Here is a 24034-nt window from a genome sequence, read left to right as displayed (position 1 = left end):
TTTCTGTCTGGATTTAATATTTCACTTAAAATATCACAAACACTTTTAGTCCACATAAATACAACAGGCTTGAAATAGGATACTTGTAATTAGGCTTTTATGCATAGCCTTATGTCAAAGGAAAACCAATGAGGATGACGCCTGAATTCAGCTTTAGTATTGCAGCAGTTGCAAGGTTCTATACCTTTTTTCATTTCTTTTTTGATGAAAAGAAAGGATTAAGACAAAGGATTATCAAAGAGCAGAAAGGATAAAGTGTCCAAGGTATTGAATATTCTTTGCAGTACAGGAAGGTCAACCATTCAAAACCAGTAAAAATACATAACAGTTGTGAAAGACCAACTTGGTGCACAATTTGACATGATATACTGAATTCAATAGAATTATTTGGCCAGGTCTTAATGCTGTGCGGACAGTTGAGCTTAATGTGGTTCATGGTCATTGATTTTGCAAAGCTCTATTCAATGTAACACTGTTCATTTCTAAAAACGACAGTTATAAGGCAGCAAGTTGGTTTATTTGTAGTTCTATTAAGAGCAAAAACCATATGCTCCAGAATATTACCACTCAGGTTCTTGAAAATCTAAGAATTGTTCTGACCAACTTCAATGTTTATTTTAGTTTTTAAAGAAAATAGGATTGCAACCTAGTCACAATTTATTGAAATTGTTTTTCCCCTACAATACACCTAGAACATAATTATTGTCAGTCTACCGTTGGAACTGGACCCATTTGAGGTCCTGTCTTTAACTAACTGATCTTTCAACACATTAAATTACTGTAGTCTCCAATGGTCATCTTCAAGATGAGTGATTTTATTTTTCTTTTTTATTCATAATGAACAATGAGCTGTAAGAACACACTTTTGCTTATATAACACAATCAGATGAAACTATCTGGAAATAAGTCATCTGTTATAAACATGGACAGCTGGAATAATGCATTTAATGTATTTGTAAGTTCCCAACCAGAAGTCAGTATCACCTTAACTTGTGGAGTATTTAAAGTGGGACTATTCTCTGAGATCATTAATGAAGAGGGCATCAGTGTATGAATGCCTCTAACTCTTTGGCATCCAGGATCCAGGCTGGAACGTGTTTCCTGAGCTGGTGGGGTCTTCGCTGATATCCTCTTTGCCGAAGGTGGTGGTGGCTGCATGGCCCTTAGCCAATTTATTTACAGGAGTCGCCACCAGACCTTCTTCATACTCCTTAGCCTGCAGGGCCAGGTCTTTTTCCTCCAACTCCTTAGCTTTCAGTTTGATTTGCTTCATGTAATATTCATTTTTCAATAGCTCCTGCAAAATATAAGAGGTGGGCATACATTAATATGAATGACTGACAATTCATAGAATTAATCTGGTCTTTCTAATACCACATACATTGCTTTTTGATTTATTTTTCACCATCAAAGTATGGAAAAACAGGAAGCATATTGGTCAGAATCACTGACTAACAAAATGTTATATTCATAATTTACAGATACATGAAATTATTAACATTAAGATTTGAGTTACTTTGTAAACTGCCAATCAACAAAGTCTATAGTCCATATAAAAAAGTTAATATGGTGATCAAAGGCAGGCAAGAAAAATAAATTGTCAAAACTCGTCAATAACATTCAAACATTTTCAAAACCAGACTTTAAAATCATCCTCCATGGCCTGTGGTGTTGGAAAAATTGAGGTGGTAGTTTCCTGAAGATCTGAGAAAATGGAATGTGACTACAAGATTACTTAATGGAAACTCCAAAGTATCCTGAATAAAATTAGGCCATGAAAATTCCTCATCCTTAATTAGTTGCCTCTGTTCTGTCTTAGAGCTATGCCAACTCCTACATAGTTTAAAGTAGAGGAGATGTAAAACTGCACTGGGTCGCCTCCAGGAACAAATGTGTACATCTGTTCAGTATGAATTAGGACATTAACATGAAAAAGACAATCAATTGACTTGATTCAGTCCAATAAACCTTGGTAAAAAATGAAGTGCTTGGGACAGGTTGGTCACCCAGTATAGCAGGAGGTATCTGCAATATAAACAAGCATTCCTACTCATAGAAACCATTACGACCTGAATGGAGTCCATCAGTGGAATACTAGTTACCTACTTGAGCCACTTGGCCAGAATGCCCAGTGATGTTAGCCTCTCCCTAGCATGGGAAACGGAAAGAAAGGGAGGACTGGGCATAATGCTGTTGTGTTTTGGCAGAGCTGAAGGACTGGATAAGTGAGGGACGAGCTGTAGCCAAAAAGCTTTTTTTGGGGGGTGGGGGGCAAACATACTGAGCTGCTTTTCCAGCCTGTTAATGACAGGATTTAATCCAATCAATTTATGTCGGCTTGGACCGGGAAGAGAGGGAGCATGACAAGGGGTTGGGTAATGTGCTGGGAGTGAAGCCTTGGCCACATCAACACTGTCCAGCTGTCGATGGCAGCTATGGGGCAGACGCAAGGCAGAAAATTGGAAGAGAATGTTCTGGCAACAGAGGCAGGGGATGGCTTTGGCCGTTGGCAGGGAGAGAGGACAGACAGATAGAAAGAATGCCTGTGTATCGGCCTTCCAAGGGATTTCCTATAGACCAACATTTCACTGGCCAAATAATTTCCAGCATTCTCACATTTAAAGAGCAATAAACCCACTGAGAGGCACACGGGGGGAAAACAGCACTACTTCACCATTTCTGACGTGGAGATTGCCAGAAATAAAACACAAAAAACTGAGATGCAGGCTTTTGCTGCACAAAAAGGAAGTAAACTAGGACATGGTGTCACTGAGCCCCTTGTTCAGTGACTGTCTTGGCTCTCTGTCTCACCATCAATGCACTTCGGCTGCTGTTTATTTTAACACCTGTCCTGGAAAGTTCCTGGATTCAGTTCGAAACTGTAAAATAAATCAAAGGCTTTTTTCCCCCACTCCATCTTTGCTTATTTCCCTCCCCTTGTAACCAGTCCCCCAGAGTACAACCATCAGCACAGCAGGGAGGATGGGCGTGGGGGTGGGGGCGGTGGGGTACCTCAACAGAGGGAGGCTGCTTCCGTTTGCCTTGGATCCAAGCTGGAGGAGAAAGAGAGATGAGGAGAGGAAAAAATGAAGAGTGAGAACACCCACACAAACATACGCTGCAGAAACACAACCTGCACTCATATTTAAAGGCTGCAGCTACGCCATCACTACCGGAGCTCAGTCAGGAGTCCAGGCTACTAGGGAAAATGTGTCCGGGGTTTTTCGATTTGTTTTCATGTCACTTTACAAACAACTCAGCAAGGTAACATACGAAGTCAAAACGCTGATGCTACTTTTGTGTAGGCGGAGCAGGGCCGCCGAGTGCTGCGTCTTCCAGCAGCACATGTGGATCGGCTCTGATCTGAATTTGAAAGTGCACGCTACGACATTCTCCATGAGTATCTCTGTCCTTCCTTCCTTCTCCTGAGTGTTGGTGTGTCTGTCATCTGTTTTATTCCTTTTTAAGGAACTCTATTTTGGCTGAGCTGGCTGCACAGCAGTGCAGGTTAAAGGGAGGCAGAGAAAAAAAAGGAGAAAGTACGGAAAGTAGAGAGAGTTTCTAACTCTTCCTCCAGCTAGCGTAGGGATTCTGGGCCCCTTTTATCCCTTTCTTATTTGCATCCTGATGAAAATGCATGAGGGATGGGGCGAAGCAGGATGAGGGGTTTAAGGTGGATAAAGCCAGTCTGAGAAAGAGGGAACAATTTATATCCAGTTGTAAGAAATCTGAAACACTATTTTATGGTAAGGTTGTGTAACACCAGCAGAAGGCGCTTTGATCGGCACTTCTCCCAAACATTATCTTGCAGTGTGATGAAAAAATGGAGAATCAATGAATAAGTTTGGATTGTAATACATGTTGCCAGTTTGTGGTTTCATGCGATTTGTGCAGCACTTGTACTCTTAAACTGCTATTTATCCATGATGGTAATGAAACAGTGAACAAAACTAAGACTCATGTTGCAGTCCAGGCTTACCTTCCCACTCTTTCGGTATGCTGCCCCCTACATATTCATATTCTACAGAATTGGCCATCTCAATGATACGCTTGGCACGAACTGACCTTCCTGGGAAACAAACAACCAAAAAAACAAAAAACAGTTTAAGAGGGAGCACAAGTTAGATGGAGATGCTCAACGATGATGCACACAAAACACAAAGGAATATAACGTGCACAAAGAGGCGCAGACACAATACTCTCTATCTCCAGCTCACACAGACACACAGATACAGACAGACACACAGAAACACAGAGGGATGACAGCGCTGTGACAGGCCATGGATGATTACCTCGAGGCCCTCGGGCCCTTCTCCTCAGATCTCGCTGAGTGGCTCCAAATCTGGGCTAAGCCTTTATGCAAATCAACCTCCCTTTAACCCAACCAACCACAGCCCCCTTCGCTGACAACCTCTTCCAATCACAGCACTCTGGCTAACAATGCCCTCCAAAATCAACATCAAACTGAGCGGGAGACAAAAGAGGTCAGATATCACAGAGAACAGGGGAGAGGCACGAGCTGCATGGAATATTAAGTGCTCCTTTCCCTATCTGTATACAGCATGACGCTAGCTAGCAGCAAGGCCACTGCCAATTATTTTGCTAGAATCTGCTGATTAGACAAGTTTGGCTGGCACACAATGACACGGAGAGACAGAGAGAGAGAGACGATGAGGAGGAGGGGGCAATGGAACGAGAAAACCGGAATAAGAGAGAGGGAGACAATTAAAATGAGACGGTGGCGGTCCGTGTCTTTATGTGGCGCTACGGTGCTACAGCAAGTGCTGCGTTTCCATAGTTTCAACTTGCAGGTGGCTGGACGTGTATCCATTGCTCCCTTCCAGCTGAGAAATGATGATGCAGGGATGGAGGTAGAAGGTGTGTGTGTGTGTGTGTGTGTGTAAGAGAGAGATGATGCATGGCAAACATGGCCAGGAGGAGAGAAATGGATGGGCAAGGAAAACAACACGCTTCAAAACACAGACAATCTGTCAGGATTCTATCACCATTTCTCCACAGCTGACTGGACATGGACAAATGGAGGCAAGCATCTCGATGCACACCCCAGACTGATGGCCTTAATGTTTACTTCATCCATAACAGATAGCTGTGGCACAGGGTTTGATGAATGATGGCACTCAAAAGTGCGAATACCGGCTGCGCTCGTGCCTTCTTAGTAAAACTTTATCCGTTTAGTTTTAAACTGTTTCCAGCGAATGTATAAAACTATTTCCATGCGTGTGATTGCGTCTTACGAGGATGATTCCTTTCCATACTTTATAGTAATCAGGCCTATATAGTAATCAGGTCAGTTAATTAGGCTAGCATTGCTTTGGTTCCCACTAGATTGGCACTATAGGGCCTCACAGGCTTCAGCTCTGAAGCTCTTACTTTCTGATACCCAGGTCTGACAAAAAAAACAACTCATGTAATGATCCTCCATTTGCTTACATGCATGGCTTGAAATGTCTATTAAAAAAAAAGGTTTCCTAGAGCAACTCCCTCGATAGAAGAAGAAAACGCATGCAAACAAAGGGCTGCGTTCTCTAGGCTATACTGACAAATACATTTAACAGGTATGCAAATCACCAATAGATCACATCCATATTTGCATTGGGTGTGGGTGGCAGCAGACCGAATGGAACAATTACCATTCGGTCCTAACAAGCCATGTGCTTAGCTCCAGCTAATGTCTAACTAATAAGCATAAAGAAACGAAGCCACTTTTCTGTCTCCTTCGCTCTCTGCTCGGTTGCACCCCTCACTTCCCCCCGACTATGTCACACTCCAACATGGATCTCTTCTCGTCTTGTTATGTTTGCAGCATGACTAAAACCCTTCCACCGTGGCCTTTATGCTTGGATTTTAAAAACAAATAGTGTATGTACATACATTTCTAAAACACGGTTGATCCTCCTACGACTGCATACATATTGTGAAGAGGCTTCTGGGGCTGGCTGCTTTTTGTTCTGTTAGTAATCTGTGATCTGGGGCAACTACAGAAAAACATGCTGGATGAGGTGATGTACCTGACATTAGACACTAAAGTGTCTAATTACTTCAAAGTGGGAGAACTTGCACAGACTTCTCAACCTGATTGTCTGCATCCATGATGCTGCTACTACTAATCAATATTTGTGGCTTTTCAAAAACTTTTCTAACATAAAAATCTACCACACACACTAACACCTGCACAGACAATCAACAGACATCCAGGGAGCTACGTAATATTTTTTTAATTTAATCAGTCAAACTACTTATTCCATGAGGTCTGCGCTGCCCAAATTAATGTTGTGTAAATTAAATGTTTTATGATGACGTAAGTACATAAATGATAAATTTTTTAAAACTTTTTTAATAACGTGCAAGGGAAATAGTAGCACATTCAAGTCACAACACGACAGAATGCACACACAGATGATCAGTTATACGGTTTAGTCCCATTGAGAATGAAAGTTCTATTAAACCCATGTTAGTTTTATTTTTTTCAGCTTGAAACCAAACCTTTGAGTTAATATACAAGACAGTTTCAAAGTATTCTATGAACCAAGTGTAAATGGAGAAATGCCACAGTATCATTTTGTTCAGAAGACTTAACCAGCAGATGGTCTGTATTTTACTTGACGAGTTTCAATCTGTTTATTGTCAGTAGTTAGTTTTCGTGATGTTTGACTGTATAATATATGGAATTGATAGATTGGATAGAGAAAGAAAAAGAAAGAGAAAGAAACATACAGACAGACGGGATGAAGAGTACTGTAGGTGCTGGGAGCTTTCCATCTCTGTGGGGCTCTTGTGACAGGTCTGCCTTTGCATCACTCACTAGGGAAAACCAACGTACCAGTCACACATTGACACACACACACACACACCCACACACACACACACACACAGGCTAGAGAGCAGGCAGATTAACCTCAGGGACAGGACTGAGGACGCTGCCTCTTTTCCGTGAAGGACAAACGCAGCGCTGCATTGGAGGGGGAGGGGCCAGTGGCAGGAGGAATGAAATCCCAGAGCATAAATATTCATGAGCCATCTCACCTGTCTGAGCTCGACTCATCTGTGAGCGTAGCTGTGGGACCGAAGGGGGGGGAGGGGAGAGAAAAAGGAGGAAGGGAGGAGACGGCGGAGGCAGGATGGCTGAGGGGTTGCCGTGGCAGCAAGATCGGGAGCCAATCAAACAGCAGGTACGCCAAGCCTTCCTGTTCGTTAGAATAAGACATGATGCGCTCCAAGGGCTGCTCTTTGAACCCTGAACACGCCTCGCTAAAATCCATCACCTGCTTCAACACACACACACACACAACCCCCAACTTCACACATCGGCTCCCAGGTGAGTACCGTCAAGAGCGAGCGGGAGACGGGAAAGGGGTAACCTTAGAGGTCTTTAACCTCCACAATGTCATTGTGGGCGTCTTTGGGTGTCTCTCTCACAGCGTGTGCTGTCTTTGATTACAGATGCAGGATGTCAGGGGAGTACAACCGGCAACATCTGGGTCCAGAGAGCCCTCAGAAACTCAAGAGAAGTAAGGCAAAACATAAAGAGGTCTGCGCATAAGGCACACCTGCATCTTACACTCCTCCAAATCAGCACCACCGTCTACCACGAGGAAGTTCTCTCTGAACTGATTGCACCATTTGGAAATCAAGCTCGCCCTCTAAACAGACGGCGTCTCTTTCAGGTGTAGCGGTTGTGCAGGAGGTAAAGCTGCGACTTTAAGGCCTGATATTGCGGCGGAACAAAAAGCCGCAGTGGAGCAGCTTTAGTTGAGCCCGGTTTATTTCCCTCCAGCCGAGCTGTTTTCTGGAGATGGACTGGGAGACCAGTGAATGGTAATGACCGGCTTTATGAAGACGGAGTGATCTCATAAGCATGGGGGATACAAGGACAACCAGGTAGCAACATTGACACCCTCTTTCTTTCTCTTCCATTTCTTTCCCTAGAAAAAAAGAAAAAAAAAAAGAATGGAGGGGATGTGTAAGACATGTAACCATGGTTACCCATTAGCCCTGAGCCTAGTGACGTGGGGATGATGAGGTTTAGAAGGGAAAGGGCCGGCCGTTGTCTTGCATCAGTTCTGGTGAGAAGAGGAGCATAAAAGCATAAAAGTAGGCCTGCTGTTGCTGCTGTTCCCTTTTTTTTTAAAGTCAGCCCTCATTCTGTTTGTCCCGGTTGCCGTTGATCCCGCCGAGGCTCAAGCATCCCAACACAGAACAGAAGGGAATAATTCATATAAAAGTAATACCATGGTGAAAAGAATATTCTGATTTCCCTTGTGTGTTACTTTTAACCAAACACAGGCGCGCTTGAGGGTGGACTTAGGTCCACTTAGGACCACCCATCCTCTTGAAGTCTCTTCTCTGTAGGTCGTGGGTTATGGAAAAGGTAGGAAAAGCCAGGAAGTCAACATCCTTTGTGAGGCTGCGGAGCGGCGTGCACACACCTCCTTCCTCCTCCCTGTGCTCCTCTGAGGCCCGGTGTGTGATGTCCACACACACAGCTGTCCACCCCTTTCTATTCACCTCAATCACTCTCTTCCAACTCCCTTCCTTTTCCTTCCATTGCACCTTCCGTCCACCCTGCTCTCTCTCTCCATTAACCTACCTCCACCTTCCACCTATCCCCCTCTATCTGTCTGCCTGTTCCACCTACTCATTTTGCACTCTTACTGTCAGAAAAACCTCCTTTCACTTTCACTCTTTCCATTCTTCTCCCACTCCATAATTTCACCCCATATGTCAGTATCCCCCTTGTTCTTTGTCAGTCACTTTCTATACCCCACCTTCTTCTGCGAGTCTCCCTTTGGCTTTATCTTTCCTCCCTCGCTCCTGCCCTTATTTCTCTCTGTCTGCCTGCTTTATTAAAATATTCTGAGTTGAATAAGCAGCGGCAGGCTCCAGAAAATGCCTGCCTGCGTGTCGGTCTTTCCATCAGTCTGAGTTTCTGACAGATAAGGAGCCCCGATGTGTCAAAACATCTCGCCGGCCATCTGACCAGAGAGAGGCGTGAATGCATTGGACAGTGAATCACATCTGGGCCAAAAGGGAAGGTTTGTAGTCAATTAATCATCAGGAGTCTCTGATTGGATCAGTCTGAAAGAGGTACAAAGACAAAAAATGAGCTGAATTCAAATCAGATTTTTGGAAAGGCAGGAATGTCGCAGCATTTAATAGACCTGAAAAATGCTTCAAGTAGCGATTTTTGGAATTCGACCAGTATGTAATGTTCTACCGTAAGAAATAATCGTGCCTGTTCCTCATTTTCAGCGTCTATCTTTTCAAATGCCTTTTTAATGAAGTAGTTAAGGCACTTCATTATGTCGCACACATACACAAAGAAATACACATTTGGCAAACCGTATACAGCAAAATGAGTCAAACCCACTTGCTTTTCTCTGAACAACCTTTATTTAAACTCCATGCATTGCAAGACTGCTGATCAATTAAAATGATTTAGTGTTGCGGCTCCAGTGGTAAACACTGACTTGGTGTCCTACTGTAGGATAGACCTTCCTTCATCACACCCAGGGGATGACTTGTGGCAGGATAAACAGCCATTTGGAACCTCATCTCTCTCCGCTGTGACTCTTTCCATGAAAATATGCGGCTTGAATCAACGCTCTGATGACACACAGCCATCTGTTGTTGTGTTAAGTGTGTTTGGGCATGAAGTGGAGAGAAAACACACAATGGCTATTTCTTGTCTGTTTTTTAAGCACACATGTGAGCATTGCTTTCAGTGTGTAGCTGCAATGTCCACACGCCCACACACACACAGACACACACGTATGCACACACAAACACACACACGCACGCAAACACACGCCCCTCACCCATCCTGAAATAGCAGAACAGAGGCCTTTTCAGTTTTTCACTTCATAACAGAGCAGAGAAATCAAATATATAATAGATAAAGAGAGAGGGATAGTGATAGGACGACAAGTCGAGGCATCTTTTCTCTACAATAGTGTGATGGTGCACCTCGGAAGAAACTCTGAATCCCTCCCATTGTCCCCCACAGTGGAGAGGACCAATAGATTAAAACTGCATGGCTCACACTGCTTAAATGAATAGCACTAAAAATACATCCTTTCACTGACACTTGAAAGGAAACTGCCTTTCCCCTGTCCAGTATTGAGCAGCCATTGATTCCAAGACAAAGGCTACACCTCCTCAAAGAGGTAAGAAAAATAGCAATCATACAGGCAATTATTTTCAAATGTGCCTGCAGCGGCCGATAATGTCAGCGTGCCTCTCTTCCTAAATAAAGGAGGGAAGGCAAGCGTCAAAGCTGCAGGCCCACTGCTGAAGACGAATGAGCCCATCCACAGAATACTTTGCTTTCATCTGGGCAGCGTGACACGGCGCCCCCATGCCGTGTGAGGCAGAGCCGGGCCTGGGGGACAGACCAGTACTGAAAGAGAGAAGAATATAGATTCCCTATTGAGCTCTATAGAGCTAACACCAAGGCAAAGGCCTTCTAAAGACCACTGGTCACATTGCCAGTGGCTTTCTCTTGTAGCCCTGCCACAGACAACAATCACTGGGGCTCAACAGCCGATAGCAAAGTTCTCTCTAAAGAGCAGCAACAACCAGTAAGCTCCTTTAGTTGGACCTTAGCAGACTTTCTGCCTCTCTGGGCATGCACTTCAGACTCAATGTTTTCCATTTTGATGTGCAGCTTCATCTGAGGGGAAAGGGTAGAAAACTCTGTGCTGGGTCCAAACCCTCCACACTGTTGGACTTCTCTTATGTTGTGAGTAAAAATCTTTACCAGATTGGATTCACTAGAGGAAAGTGAAGAGCCAGCAATAAGATGAAGGGCAAAAAGAAGCAAGGACTAACTGCAGGCAAATAAAGAGGTCAAACTTGGGGAGAGATTTGGGCAGTTAGGACAGATTCTCATAAATAAAATGACTCGCTCCATGTTATTCTTCAGTCTTAGCGGCCGTTATAACATTCTCATGCACGGCCTACCATGCACAGAATTGCTTACGCCCCAGTTTTCTAAAGTTAACAGATTGAGAGAGGTAGAAAATGGGAGCAGCAAAGCATGGATAAAGGTAGAGAGGGCCTGACTGAACACGAGGGATGGACAAATGAATTCAAGAAGTCGGCGGAGTTAAGAGACAGAGATAAAGAGCGAGGGGATGGGGGGTGGGGGGGCTGCTCACCTACTTCAACCACTCATGTACAGCAGTAGAAAGCCCTGCGGTCCATGCCTTAAGGCCCAAAGCCCACGCTTGGCCTATCAGTTTAAGATCAAAAAGAGCTCACTTTAGCAAGACATATGGACTGAATAATACATTTGCTTTATTTCCAGGCTGAATTGGTTGAGTGGCATGAACAAAAGAGACAAATGTGCACACCATACATTTCTATTTGGTTATTATTAAGGTATATATGAGCTGGAGTATGTGGTCGGGTGGCAGTCTGGGATTTATTTGTTTGTTTGTTCACAACCAGTTTTTCTACAGGCCAAGCAGCCTCTCCACAGTGTCAGTCACTGTGATTGGAGAGTGAATATTGTAGTCTGTAGCGTGGCAGAAAACGGGCCTCTGTGATGTCTCATTTGAATAGTCTGACAGCCAGGGGTGGAGGAGCAGCGTTGTAATGAATTATAAATGTGAGGTGGTTGCAACTTCCCCCCACAAACTGCTGAGAAAAGGTGAAGCATAAAGTCAAGTTCAGTCAGAAAGGAAGCGGGCTTGCAGCCTGCCTGAGGTGTATCTCTCTCCAGCAAAGCATAACAAAGCAAAACAACAGCTTGGTTTTGTCCTCTGAGAGAAGCACCTCCGAAGGCACGCACTGTGTGATAGCTGCTCAGCCAATGCTCGTCGACGAACGCCCTCACCTTCTGCTGCACCGAGAGAGGGAGACAAACACCAGTCCTCTCAGATGGGATACCTTAGCATTCCCAGATTAGTGTTGCTCTGTGCAGTTCGCATTAAGATGCTGAAAATGTCTGAAATGTGCTCCACTTTGACAATTCTGCCAGCTATCACAAGGCATAACTCTTTGTTACGGACAAGACAAACGTCCATGACAAGTTAACCAGCCATATCCTGTCTGGAACAGACAAAGGGTGCACATGTGCCAGTGACCCCTAACCTGCAGGCTATAATCTGTGGAGGACCCCTGCTGCTGGTGATTTATGGTGGTGAAAAGAAAGAAGAGTGGGATTTCTGTCCTGGATCACTGGGTTAAAAAAAGAACAAGACATCACACACAAGGCAGACACTTAGTGATGTCAGCATGCTGTTGTCATTCTTCAAAGTACTTTAGGAAAAGAACATCACTGTGTCCTTCAAGCTAAGAAAGGTCCCAGAATGCTGTCAAACTTCCTGTTCCATTCACGACATAATGACCTCACATCTTTCTGTCCTAAAGACCAGTCTTTAAGAAAGACATTACACATGGAGTACATCAACCAGCAAGCCCATGCACCAAGTCGGCAACGCCAATGATTCCATGGGGTGTTGGTAGGGATGGTGTGAAGGACACCACTGACATCCCATCTGATAGCACAGTTCTTCTGCTTGGCTCCAGCATTACATTCTGCACCACTGCCATTTGTCAGTAGGGATATCAACGCTCTTTCTAAATCCTCCTCGTAGAGAAGTATTCATTGCATGTGCTGAAGCTGGGATCTCTAAACTCTTTTCATTATTAGCGAGGAGATTATATTGCAAACCCCCAACAGCAGGCCAGCGGCATTACGAATAGACCAACAAATAACACGGAACTGCTTAGAAAGCAATGAGCTTACTTGTGCGATTACGCCATCTAGTGGATATACGAATGTTAATACTACAAAAAAGGTCAAAGTAAAAAGGCAAAGTCAGGCTAAAAAAAAAAATATTGCGGGAAAAACAAGCGCACAGTACAAAGCATATTGATTTAATATCCCAATTTATTGTATTTATTACGTATTTATTATTGTATTTATTACGTTTAGCAGCATATGATTAGAGTTAGCGATACAAAACATGTATAAGTAATGCTAAATCGTCTTACTGGCATTGGGTTGTCCAACATTCTGAAAGGGAAAGACTTATCAATATTTAATCGCTGTTTTAAATATTTTCATTAACCGTAGGGATGGATAATGCAAACAAACGAATTCACTCTGGCTAATTTTAGCACAACAAGATTTCATTTACCAGTCCACGTCTTCTGTTGTGGGATGAAGTAATATTTGTTCCCTAAATGATCTGTTCCGACGTGTTCACGTACTATGCCAAACGTCCGTCGTATCAAACCGGCAATTCTGCTCATTTTTACAAGACACCTTGTTTACTCGCCTGTCCTCTTGTTGGATTGTTCTCGCGAGTCTTCCTGGGTTGAGCAGGGAGGCAATATACTGGTTTGTGATTGGATAACTGTTTTTGATCAGCCAATCACCGTATTTCCCATTGATTGGTCAATATTTTCCAACATGGCGGCATTCGAACTTCAGAATTAGATATAACATAGTTGAAATAGTATAGTAAAATAGCAAATTGTCAATTACGAGACAAAATTTCAAAATCATACAATACCGTATCAAGCAGTTTACGGGTTCGATATTACACACAGTTGGAAGTCTAAATCGTGTTTTGGATTAAAAGCTATAGTTTCCGTAACATGCTAGCGTTCGAGCTCGGTTAGTTATGGTTAACAGATTCATTCATTAACAGATTCTGCTGTAAAATCAAGAACAGTTTTTCTTCATGTTGGAACGATGTTGGGTTTCTTGACAGCCAGGCAGGCTGGTGTGGATGACCCTCTGCGACTGAGACGTGCAGAGTCTACGAGAAGGTGAGGGAAAGTGTCTCAACGTGAAGCAACACGATGTCTCAGCTGAAGTGGTTTCAAGACAGTCTTTTTGTAATTACACTCTAATTACGATCACAATGTAATTACACTCTAATTACGATCACAATGTAATTACACTCTAATTACGATCACAATGATTTTTTTTCCCCTTTTTAAAATATTGACTTTCTTTGCTACATAGTATTTTACATTTCCTTTTCTGTCTTTTTCACATGTGTATTCTTTTTGTAATCCACCTGGGCTATGAAAGTCTGAATCAGTTGCCTCCATCTAACCCTGTCTTCTACATCCTCTTCTCTCACACCAACTACCTTCATGTCCTCTTTCACTACATCCATAAACCTCCTCTTTGGTCTTCCTCTAGGCCTCCTGCCTGGCAGTTCAAAACCCAGCATCCTTCTACCAATATATTCACTATCTCTCCTCTGGACATGTCCAAACCATCTCAGTCTGGCCTCTCTCACTTTATCTCCAAAACTTCTAACATGTGCTGTCCCTCTGATGTACTCATTCCTGATCCTATCCTTCCTGGTCACTCCCAGAGAGAACCTCAGCATCTTCATCTCTGCTACCTCCAGCTCTGTCTCCTGTCTTTTCCTCAGTGACACTGTCTCTAGACCAAACAACATCGCTGGTCTCACCACAGTTTTGTTCACCTTTCCTTTCATTTTAGCTGAAACTCTTCTATCACACATCACACCTGACACTTATCTCCACCTGTTCCATCCTGCCTGTACACGCTTCTTCACCTCTTTTTCCACACTCTCTATTGCTCTGGACTGTTGACCCTAAGTACACCTGGGCTATGAAAGTGATCTTACTTTTTCTGTATCTCCGCAGGGTCCTCAGTCTGACGTTGAATCCTGACAGAGATGTGGACAGAATCCATGGAAATGGAATCAACACCATTGATATTGAAACAATAGAGGGCAGATAGTGAGGCTACTTACTGACTTACTATTTACGATCCACTCAGAGATTGATTACATTAATGTGAATGCATGAATTAAGTCATGTAATGTCTCTGTAGGTTCACAGTCAGTAAATCAAGGAGAAATAGATAACAAACACAATAAACATGATATACAGTTATTTAATGCATGAAATCAATCTTCCCTTTTATTTAGCATGTTGTCTGGTGGAGCAGATGGAGTAATTGTTGTCTACGACCTTGAGAACTTCAGCGGGAAGCCACAGTTCACCTGCAAGGCAGTTTGTACAGTGGGAAGGTGTGTTCACTGACTTCACTGACTCATTGTGTCCACTAGAGGGTAGCACCTCGTTGTTTTCTCATTCCCACGCTCCTCCTTTAGTTTTTAGTGCCCTTAATTATGCTGAGATGTTATCTAATTATATTCTAATCTTGGTAGAAGTATTATTTTTTTATAATATTGCTATCTGCACACTAATACATCACATTGCTGAGTAAGAATATGTGTATGCCAAATGTAATGTACAACAAAAAACAAACAGTAAGCAATTTTTTTGTTAGATATGGCTCATCTCTTCAATTCCAAATGGAATACAGTATCTACTTGAAATGGAGAAGAGCAGAGAGCTTCACTGTTCAGTCAGCCAATTATCTGACGATTCTTTAATGCATTCAGTTGTGTTTTTGTGTTTTGATATATTTGGTGGATGTACATTGATTAGGAGTTAAATCAAGAATTTGCGAAGTTGTATATTAGTCTTGTCACATCTTCATGTTAATTTTTCTTTTCTTTTTTCTAATTTAGGTCAAGTCGGTATGCCCACAAATTCAGTGTAGAGACAGTCCAGTGGTACCCGTATGACACAGGCATGTTTGTCTCCAGTTCTTTTGACAAGACTATGAAAGTCTGGGACACTGAGACACTGAAGGTAAAATACGGGGAGTGGGTTATTCTATTTCAAATGTCAATTTAGAATGCCATATATACAGTAATGACGCCCGGTATAAAAATTGTACAATTGTGTGCATTTTTCTCATAAACTGGTAATTTATTGTACATTTATTGTTCCTTTCTTTTCGCTCTTTTACCCCCACTTCCCATCTTGTTTTAATTTTCTGCTTCATGCTCTCTAGATTTCTATACCCCCATATGGCAGGCCTCGAGTAGGGCTAGAGTTACACTGGCACCACGGTTACCTCAAAGGTCATGGAAGGGGCTTAGTGGGAGAGCAGGCTGTAGAGCGGGTTGTCCAATGATCTAAGATTGGCGGTTCGATTCCCACTCCTGCCCAAAAACACCCAGAGTGGGAGGTGTCAGCTCATCTCCAGAACACTAACGAGGCGCCCTTGAGCAAAGCGCCGTCCCCCCTCACAAGCTGCTCATTTTGGCGCTTCACAAAGGGGCTGTCTGTTACTCTACCTCCCCCTGCATGCTTACAGGCCCCCTTGTATGTGGTTGTGTGTATTACAGGGGCCTGTACACACTAATATGCATGCGTGTGAGTAACTTACTAGAGTGTGCATTCTTAATTTCCCTTCGGGGATTACAACACTATATAAAAATACAAACAAACAAAAATTAAGAAAGAAGCTATTTTCCTTTCATGTTTGTAAACTGTGTTTACTTCTCTGTGCCCTGCTGCAGACACACATTCACATTCATATATATTAACTTATTTGTTGTTATGTGTTTTCATACTGTATTGTCTTTTTCCTATCTCTGCACATAGCGTATTTGTATATGTGGTATTTTTATGCAAACAGACCTTCCTTTGTGTTTGTACATGTGTGCTCATTGGTTGAGTCCATGCTGTTGCTGGCACTGACAGTCGGGAACAGAGAGGCTTCTTGTCTTAGCTGAAGAATTTGCATTGTAAACACCACGGCTGCTTGGTTGTGAGGCCTTTTGAATGCTGAGCTGCTGTGTTGCACCATCCCTGTCGTTTTGCTTTTATTTTTAACCAACTGATTCTGTGAATCAGTTATTTGCAACGTGGTGAATATGTGCTACACTGAAGGCATGGAAACATAGTTTAATCATGACAATAGTTCATTTCGCACACATCCACAACGTATAACTCTGAACATGTATCTGGATTTCTATCATAGCTTTCTGACCCTTTATGTCTGTTCATCTGAAACTTTTTCTCACATTGTGTTTCTTCAGCCTGCTGAAGTGTTTGAGTTTGAGAGCAATGTCTACTGCCATCACCTGTCCCCCATCGCCAGGAGACACAGTCTAATTGCAGGTTTGTTCATCTTGAATGCACTCAAATTTTTTTTTGCTGAGCTCAGTGACATGGAGCATACCAGATGTACTTAGTCATACTCGTATCCTCACCGAAAAGCTTTGACCTGCACCCAGAAATATTATTTTAGTGGTTTTATTATTTGTCTTTAAACAGTTTGTTTTATTTTTCCTCACAACACTTGGAGCCCTGTTTCTACCCCGTTTCTAAGTTATAAAGTTAATGTACCAGGAATGGTCAGAAGTACACATAAAGCTGTTCAAGCAATCATTTTTTTACAGACACGAGAATCAGGAATCTAGCTACTGTCCCCATGTTACCAGACAGGACTAACAGGTTACCCAAGCTTTTACAGAACAAATAGGTGTTCCCTGTTCCCTGTGGCAGTAATCACACCCACAAGCAACCTCTTGACATGTCAGTTTTGTCATTTGGAGACAATCACAGTGTTTGTTTTATTTTCTGAATGGGCTCTCCCTATTCAGAGGTGTCATTTAAAAGTGTACTTTACCTCTGTGTATCCAGGAAGATACTTTTGAAAGTGTAAGTTCCTGAAAAGCAACCGTAGCACTTAACTTCTGCATAATTTGGGCTACTGAGATTAAAATTTCAACAACTACCTTTTCTTCCTGTATATGCTGGATATACCTGGCCAAAGGTTTGTGTCAGAGAGGTTTGCTACACCTATTTTGCAAGAGCCATTGACTGAGAATCTTTAAAATAAGTAGAACTAGAACTGCCATGTTAAAACTCTGTCAAGTGTATTTTTTAAGTTTTTAAGCAGTCCTTTAAATTCCCTTTTATAGTCCTTTTAAACTAAGAACTAACAGCAGTGTTTTCAATCACCCTCGAATGTCTCTTTGTTTCTACATTTCAGTTGGCACAAAAAACCCTAAAATTCAGCTGTGTGACCTGAAGTCCGGTTCACGGATTCATGTTCTTCAGGGTTAGTTGATCAGTCTGTGCACGCACACGCACGCGCACGCACGCACACACACACACACACACACACACACACACACACACACACACACACACACACACACACACACACACACACACACACACACACACACACACACATTTCCTACTGTTAGTTTTGAACATAAAAAAAAATCATTTACTCCTCCAGGTCACAGAGCAGAGGTTCTGTCCGTGCAATGGTCACCCAGACACGAGCACATCTTAGCCACTGCCAGGTAAGCCCTGTCCACCAGACATTCACCTGAAACAGTCACCTAGTTTGACCGAAAAAGGAATTCCAGAAACAGGACAAGGTCAGCTCTGTTGTGACCTCACTGCTTTTGTCATCTCTGTTGGTGTCATCTGCTCACATGGCAGTTTGGAGTCTACTGTGTTACTCTAGCAGCGCCGTCAGTATAGCACATGCTACGTAGCATCCCCACCTGTTTTATGCTACATTAGACTTGATAATTAACCAACTGGGACCAGTGTGCTGTTGCCACTGTGGATTATAAGTGATTTTAAAAGCAACTGGCACTGAGGATCACACAGATAACCTGTTATGTAGCATGTTTTCTTTACAGAAAACAGTCCAGTAACAAACTATGGCTCACACACGTGACAATGAATGACACCTATGAACCCATAAAGTTATCCTTAGTTTTTTTCTAGAATCATGTTTGCATAAATTATCCATAAATTTTTAAACCGAAATTTATATCCTAATTTTCCCTCTCAGCGCAGACAGCAAAGTGAAATTATGGGATGTGCGTAGGGCTTCCAGTTGTCTCCTCACTCTGGACCAGCACAATGGAGAGACGTGTAGAGCCTCCTCTGAGGCAGGTACTGTTACTGCTCCCTTATTCTTTTTCCATTGTGTATTTCCTCATTCATCTTGTGTGGGCAGGGCTTTTGTTAAATTATTATTTTATATATTATAAAGACTTGTGAGACCTCATGTTGATTGAGTCTCACAGAATGAATACTCCTGGAAACTAATACTTTAACAGCACATTCAAAAGCAGGCATTTCAGCCTTTTTCTGAAGCATTTTACACTCCTTGATGTGATGCCCAAGAGCGTTCAGGTTATTCAGGTTAACATAAGTGAGTGTGCTTCATAAGGAGAAGCCAACATTCAACACTCACAGTATCTGTTTTTCATGCATGGGTCCTCTTTGTCCAAAGGAAACCAGTTTGTAATTACACCATGGAATCGGCTTTTAAACACTCTATTACAGGCGTGTCACTGATTGACGGACATGAGAAGTGGTGTGAGGGAAGATAATGTTGGTTGTTGACACCTTGCTTTTAACTAGTGAACACAGCTCATAATGGCAGAGTGAATGGTCTTTGCTTTACTGGCGACGGCCTCTTCCTCCTCACCACTGGGACTGATGACCGTATGAGACTGTGGAATAGTGCCTCTGGAGAAAACACACTGGTAAGATGTGTGTGAATCCCACTAAATAACTCACTCACTCATCTTTTTGGGATATATAAAGTATCCATCCATCCATCCCTCCCTTCCTCACTTCTTGCATTCCTTCTTTCCTTTCCTCCTTCCTTCCTGCCATCCTCCCTCCCTCCCTTCCTTCCTGCCTTCCTTCCTTTCATCCTATACTTCATTGCTACACTAATCACCAGTATACCAGTGAAGCAGCTACAGACCCATTTCGTTAGTTGTCTCATATTCGCTCCTTTAAGTGACTGAAGTGAATAAGAAAACGCCAGACTTCCCCCTTTTCATACTGGTTTTGGAACCCGCTTTAGCTGTTGGTCAGTGGTAAAAAGTGTCTTCAATTCACTGATTAAGGATCTTGCCAGGAATGATAAAAAGGCAGAATGTAAACAAGTGTGACAGGAATGAATGCGCATTTAACAAGTACCTAACCCTAACTAGCAATGTGCCACTGATAAGCAGAAGAGAAATGTTTAAATCTCATGCATGATCCCTCTCCAAAGACATGTAATCTACCCTAAAGCCAATCTAAAATATGCTATTTGCCCTGGGTTATTTGCCATTGTCTCATGTTCTAATTTCCTGCTCTGCTGCTTCATGCTACAGTTGCCATGACGGGCATTTTCCATCTTCAGACAATAACACAAGACAATTAGTGACATAAATGGTTGATGACCTACTCTCCTGACCACAGCATTATTATAGATGAAGTGGGGGAGCGATCTGGTGAATATAAGGTGAAAGAAGCCTGTTTCATATTTCAAACCATGACGCATGTTTTAATACATAATACAAACATGAATCTCCCCTTGTAATTCTACACCATCAAGGTGAAGTAATTGGCTTCTTTGTACATAAATTTCCCAATGTAGATATAAAAGTACATCCAACAGGAGACGAGTACAGAGCACAGTGGGAACATTGGATAATTTAAACTTCAACTTATGTTCCTTCATCTTACAAATGCATAGGATGCAGCGTATGTATGCAGCCCAGTTTCTGACTATTCATCTGATCTGCAGGTAATATTAATAAATAATAATAATAGTACAATTCTTCTAATGTTATTTATGGCATTTAATCTTTTGAAGCTCTTTTGTTTTAACTAGTTGGTGCGTTACAACAAATAGGAATGGATGATTTTTGGTGTTGTGTAATGTACACGTCACGTTGTTTAGGGTTATACATATTTTATGTGTGATTAAAAATGACGCATCGCCTTAATTTTATGACCTTCAATGTTTGACCTTTAGGTTAATTACGGGAAGATCTACAACGAGAGTCGAAAAAGACTCCAGTTCACTGTGTCTCGTGGCTGCAGCCCAGAGTTTGTGTTCGTGCCGTGCGGCAGCTCGGTGGCGGTGTATGGCCTCCACACAGGAGAGCTGATCACTACGCTCCGGGGTCACTACAACAATGTCGACTGCTGTGCGTTCCAACCCGACTACCAGGTGAGGCACGCTCATGTCGCAGGTGGTGATCGGTCCAAGCATCTGGCCAATATGCCCGTCTGTCTTCAGGGCTTCCTTTGTTTGTATTTCCATCCATCCGTCTCTGTTTGCTCCGCTGAAACAGTTGGTTTCTGGTGCACTTGGAGAATCCAGGTCAGCTTTGTTTGGTCCATCGTCTGTTTATCTCTTCAGCTGTTCTGTCCCTACAGTAAAGGCAATTAGAAATTTGCAATCACCATGGAAATTTCAAATGAACTGCTTCTCTGGACTGATAACATGGCAAAACAACATTTACTAGAAATACAGACATCCCTTTCTTTTGACCCAAATGTCAACTTTGGCTCTTATATGTTAATGTTATAATTACTGTACTTTATTCTCTACACAAAATGAAGTGGCTTCTTTTTTCTGCAACATACATACATCACCATGTACGTACGTATGTATGCATATGTGTGTGTGTGTGTGTGTGTGTGTGTGTGTGTGTGTATTTCATTTGTTTTACTATCAGTTAAACTAAAAGATTTTAATATCTGTCAATTTAACTACGAATTGAAGAAGGAAACAAATTATGACTGAACAAAATGTTTTTTTAAAAGTTGATTTAAAATGCTTTTTGTTCTGTGGACATTCAATGATTTTAATATTATTTATACAGAATTTAACTAGTTCACTACTAAATATCATTGGAAATCATTTCTATTCTGAATGTAGTGGCAGACACTCCAACTTAACACCAAAGTATTGACATAATGGTAATATTTGACTAGATCCAATATTTGTCTTTTTTCAAGGTGTTGACTGAAATTTGAGGAGTCCCGTTCTATCTGTGTCTCCACTATGAAATATGATTCTCATATTATTATGATATAACTCATATGACACAACATGATACTGTTAAAATGTGTAAAACCATCTATCAACAGGTACTTTTAGAAGACTCCCTCAGAAAAACCCTAATATAGAACTCTGTTTCCACTTCATCATTAGCAATCATAATTAAGCCTTCAAAACATCTCATGTAGTACGTACCTGGGAAGTTTGACCCACACCCTCCTTATGAGGAAATCCAACATCCGGTGTCTTGCGCGACTTAAGAATGCAGTTTAACAGCTAATCAATCTCGAGAATACAGTGAAGGATCAGAAACCTTGGCCTGCTCCCGGTCGCCTTGTCTAAAGTCATGTCATTGGCATCCATGACTTTGTGTCCCAGTTGTTATCAGGACATTTCTCGATGGTTTTGAGTGTGTGATTTATTTTTCCCAATCATGCATCTTAACTGGTTTTTCCTTTGGTGCTGAGGTCATTGTTTGGCAGATATGATGACATGCTGAAGCAGACATGTGTGAGAACCTGTGTGTCTGAACAACATGTTTTTATTTGTGTGTAGGAGCTATATAGTGGAGGTAAAGACTGCAATATCTTAGCATGGATTCCTGTTCTTCGTACCTCAGATATTGAAGAGGAATCAAATGGTACAAATAAGGTAGGAAAAAAAATGTCATTAAGAATATACATGACATCACAAAAAAAAAACACAATGTGAAGTCATAGGAATTCTCATTATGACACTTGGATCTTATCCAGCACGCAGTGTTACAGTCATTCATATCTACCGGTACTCAACTGTGTTGAATGTTTTCCATGTTCAAGTGGTGCTTATCAAGTGACAAACTGGATTCTGTCTGCTTTCATCACTGAACTATTATTGCTCTAATGTCATAGTTTTCTCATATGAAAGCCCTTTCTCGCACTCCAGCCAATATTTGGGCCTCTCCAAGACGAAATGGGCGTGTGTGAAAGTGTGCACTATGCGTGCATTCCATTCCGTGTCACATCGAAGAGATCGTTATCATTGTCAACATTTATATCATGAATATCATCCATTCCTTGTCACTTGAAACTTACTCCTTATTTGGATGTTATGTTTATCATCAGTAGTTATTAACAAATTTATGTTTTTTTCCATAATAGCAGACCTAGATCTATATATTTAGCTGTGATGCTGTGATCTCTTGTACATACATAACATTTGGCATCGTAAATTCCATGCCTTAGTATTTTTTTTGCACCTTGATCATATATACCTATACATTTTTAGAATGGATGTTGGATCTATTTAAATATGCACATTGAGCTAAATATCTTAATTTCTTTTAGAGTGCTGCGGGACAGTCTTCAGTAAACCCTGCCTTTCAGGATGCATGGAGTAGTGATGAAGATTAATGCCAGTGTTTTCAATGTGTGAAAATTGTAGACATGCAGGGTTAAAACATGTAAATGAGAGACCATCATTCACAGCTCAAGGAGTGACAGGTCCAGAGAAACCTGTCCAGATAAGTGATGGTTTACAGACAAAAATGAAGTCCTTCAAATGGAATGTATTTATAATTTTATGACCTAATAAAGATGCACAAGTTGTTTTAAATATATTTACATGTTTTACATATCAGCATTTTTATTGCTGTGTTTCATTTTTTATTTGAATGTGAATTGAAAGTAAAATCCCCTGTACTCTTTAATATTACATTTGTTTTCATTTCACTTTTTTGTACACATTACAGTATGTTAACTGTTAAAATGTTTTACAGGCTAATACATAATATTTCCTGTCATTTTACAACACACAACTGCTATTATGCTGACACCAGGTAGTAGTTACACATTTTGTAATATTTCTACAGTATTTCTCTCATAGGGATTACTGTACTGGTGAATAATAAATATTTGTAAGAGATCTCAACAGGTGTGTCATTTGTCCACTTAATGTCACTTTATGATTGCTCATAAAAATTAGGAACACATTGTCTTTTCAGCATCCCAGAAATACTTTGAATTTGTTATTCTATTCTATTCTGCTTTTAGTAATTGCAGAAAGTAACTGATGTAGTGTAAAAGCCTTCTATTTTAAACATTAGTGATGAACAGTACTGCCCACCGCACCATACACTATTCTCACATTTTAACTCAGGTGACATTTAAATGTAAAAAGTTAATTACTTCTGATATTTTACAGCTATGAGACACAACAGTCAGCTTTGTAAAAACATAGAATACAGCAAAACCCTATTTTCCGTACGTCAATTATTGCCATAGTACTATGATGTCATAGTAGAGAATTCTGTGGTATTCATACTACAGTAAATTTTATTCACAA

General features: G+C 41.6%; 2 protein-coding genes across 3 annotated transcripts; one reads left to right on the top strand and one right to left on the bottom strand.

Annotated features, from left to right (window-relative positions):
- Positions 1-79: 79 nt before the first annotated feature.
- On the bottom strand, positions 80-13360 carry ndufaf2 (NADH:ubiquinone oxidoreductase complex assembly factor 2). Its single transcript, XM_068310322.1, has 4 exons — positions 13167-13360; positions 3980-4069; positions 3013-3053; positions 80-1297 (listed from the first exon to the last, which is right to left on the bottom strand). The coding sequence occupies exons 1-4, from the start codon at positions 13279-13281 to the stop codon at positions 1061-1063; spliced, it is 483 nt and encodes a 160-aa protein (XP_068166423.1). The 5' UTR covers positions 13282-13360; the 3' UTR covers positions 80-1060.
- A 79-nt stretch (positions 13361-13439) lies between these two features.
- On the top strand, positions 13440-23608 carry ercc8 (excision repair cross-complementation group 8). 2 transcript variants are annotated; one of them, XM_068310321.1, is made up of 13 exons: positions 13440-13648; positions 13746-13803; positions 14662-14757; positions 14949-15050; positions 15558-15681; positions 16920-17001; positions 17879-17947; positions 18134-18200; positions 18704-18807; positions 19282-19406; positions 20678-20875; positions 22268-22363; positions 23038-23608. In XM_068310321.1, the coding sequence occupies exons 1-13, from the start codon at positions 13630-13632 to the stop codon at positions 23101-23103; spliced, it is 1206 nt and encodes a 401-aa protein (XP_068166422.1). In that variant the 5' UTR covers positions 13440-13629; the 3' UTR covers positions 23104-23608. The 2 variants fall into 2 exon arrangements, with proteins under 2 accessions (XP_068166422.1, XP_068166421.1); XM_068310320.1 differs by having other exon boundaries at positions 13440-13803.
- The last annotated feature ends 426 nt before the right edge of the window (positions 23609-24034 follow it).

Source organism: Antennarius striatus, chromosome 3 (genome assembly GCF_040054535.1).
Source record: "Antennarius striatus isolate MH-2024 chromosome 3, ASM4005453v1, whole genome shotgun sequence".
In the NCBI taxonomy this organism is placed as follows: Eukaryota; Metazoa; Chordata; class Actinopteri; order Lophiiformes; family Antennariidae; genus Antennarius; species Antennarius striatus.
Note: the sequence above shows the minus strand (reverse complement) of the source record. Positions and strands in the feature narration are given on the sequence as shown.

Coding starts and splice junctions, on each gene's coding strand:
- ndufaf2 (XM_068310322.1), bottom strand. CDS start 13,281: ATGAGCAGAATTGCCGGTTTGATACGACGGACGTTTGGCATAGTACGT. Junction 4,070..13,166: donor ACAACAGAAGACGTGGACTG/GTAAATGAAATC, acceptor TTTGTTTCCCAG/GAAGGTCAGTTCGTGCCAAG. Junction 1,298..3,012: donor AGCAGCCTCCCTCTGTTGAG/GTACCCCACCGC, acceptor TATATTTTGCAG/GAGCTATTGAAAAATGAATA.
- ercc8 (XM_068310321.1), top strand. Junction 17,002..17,878: donor GAGACACAGTCTAATTGCAG/GTTTGTTCATCT, acceptor TCTACATTTCAG/TTGGCACAAAAAACCCTAAA. Junction 18,808..19,281: donor TAGAGCCTCCTCTGAGGCAG/GTACTGTTACTG, acceptor GCTTTTAACTAG/TGAACACAGCTCATAATGGC.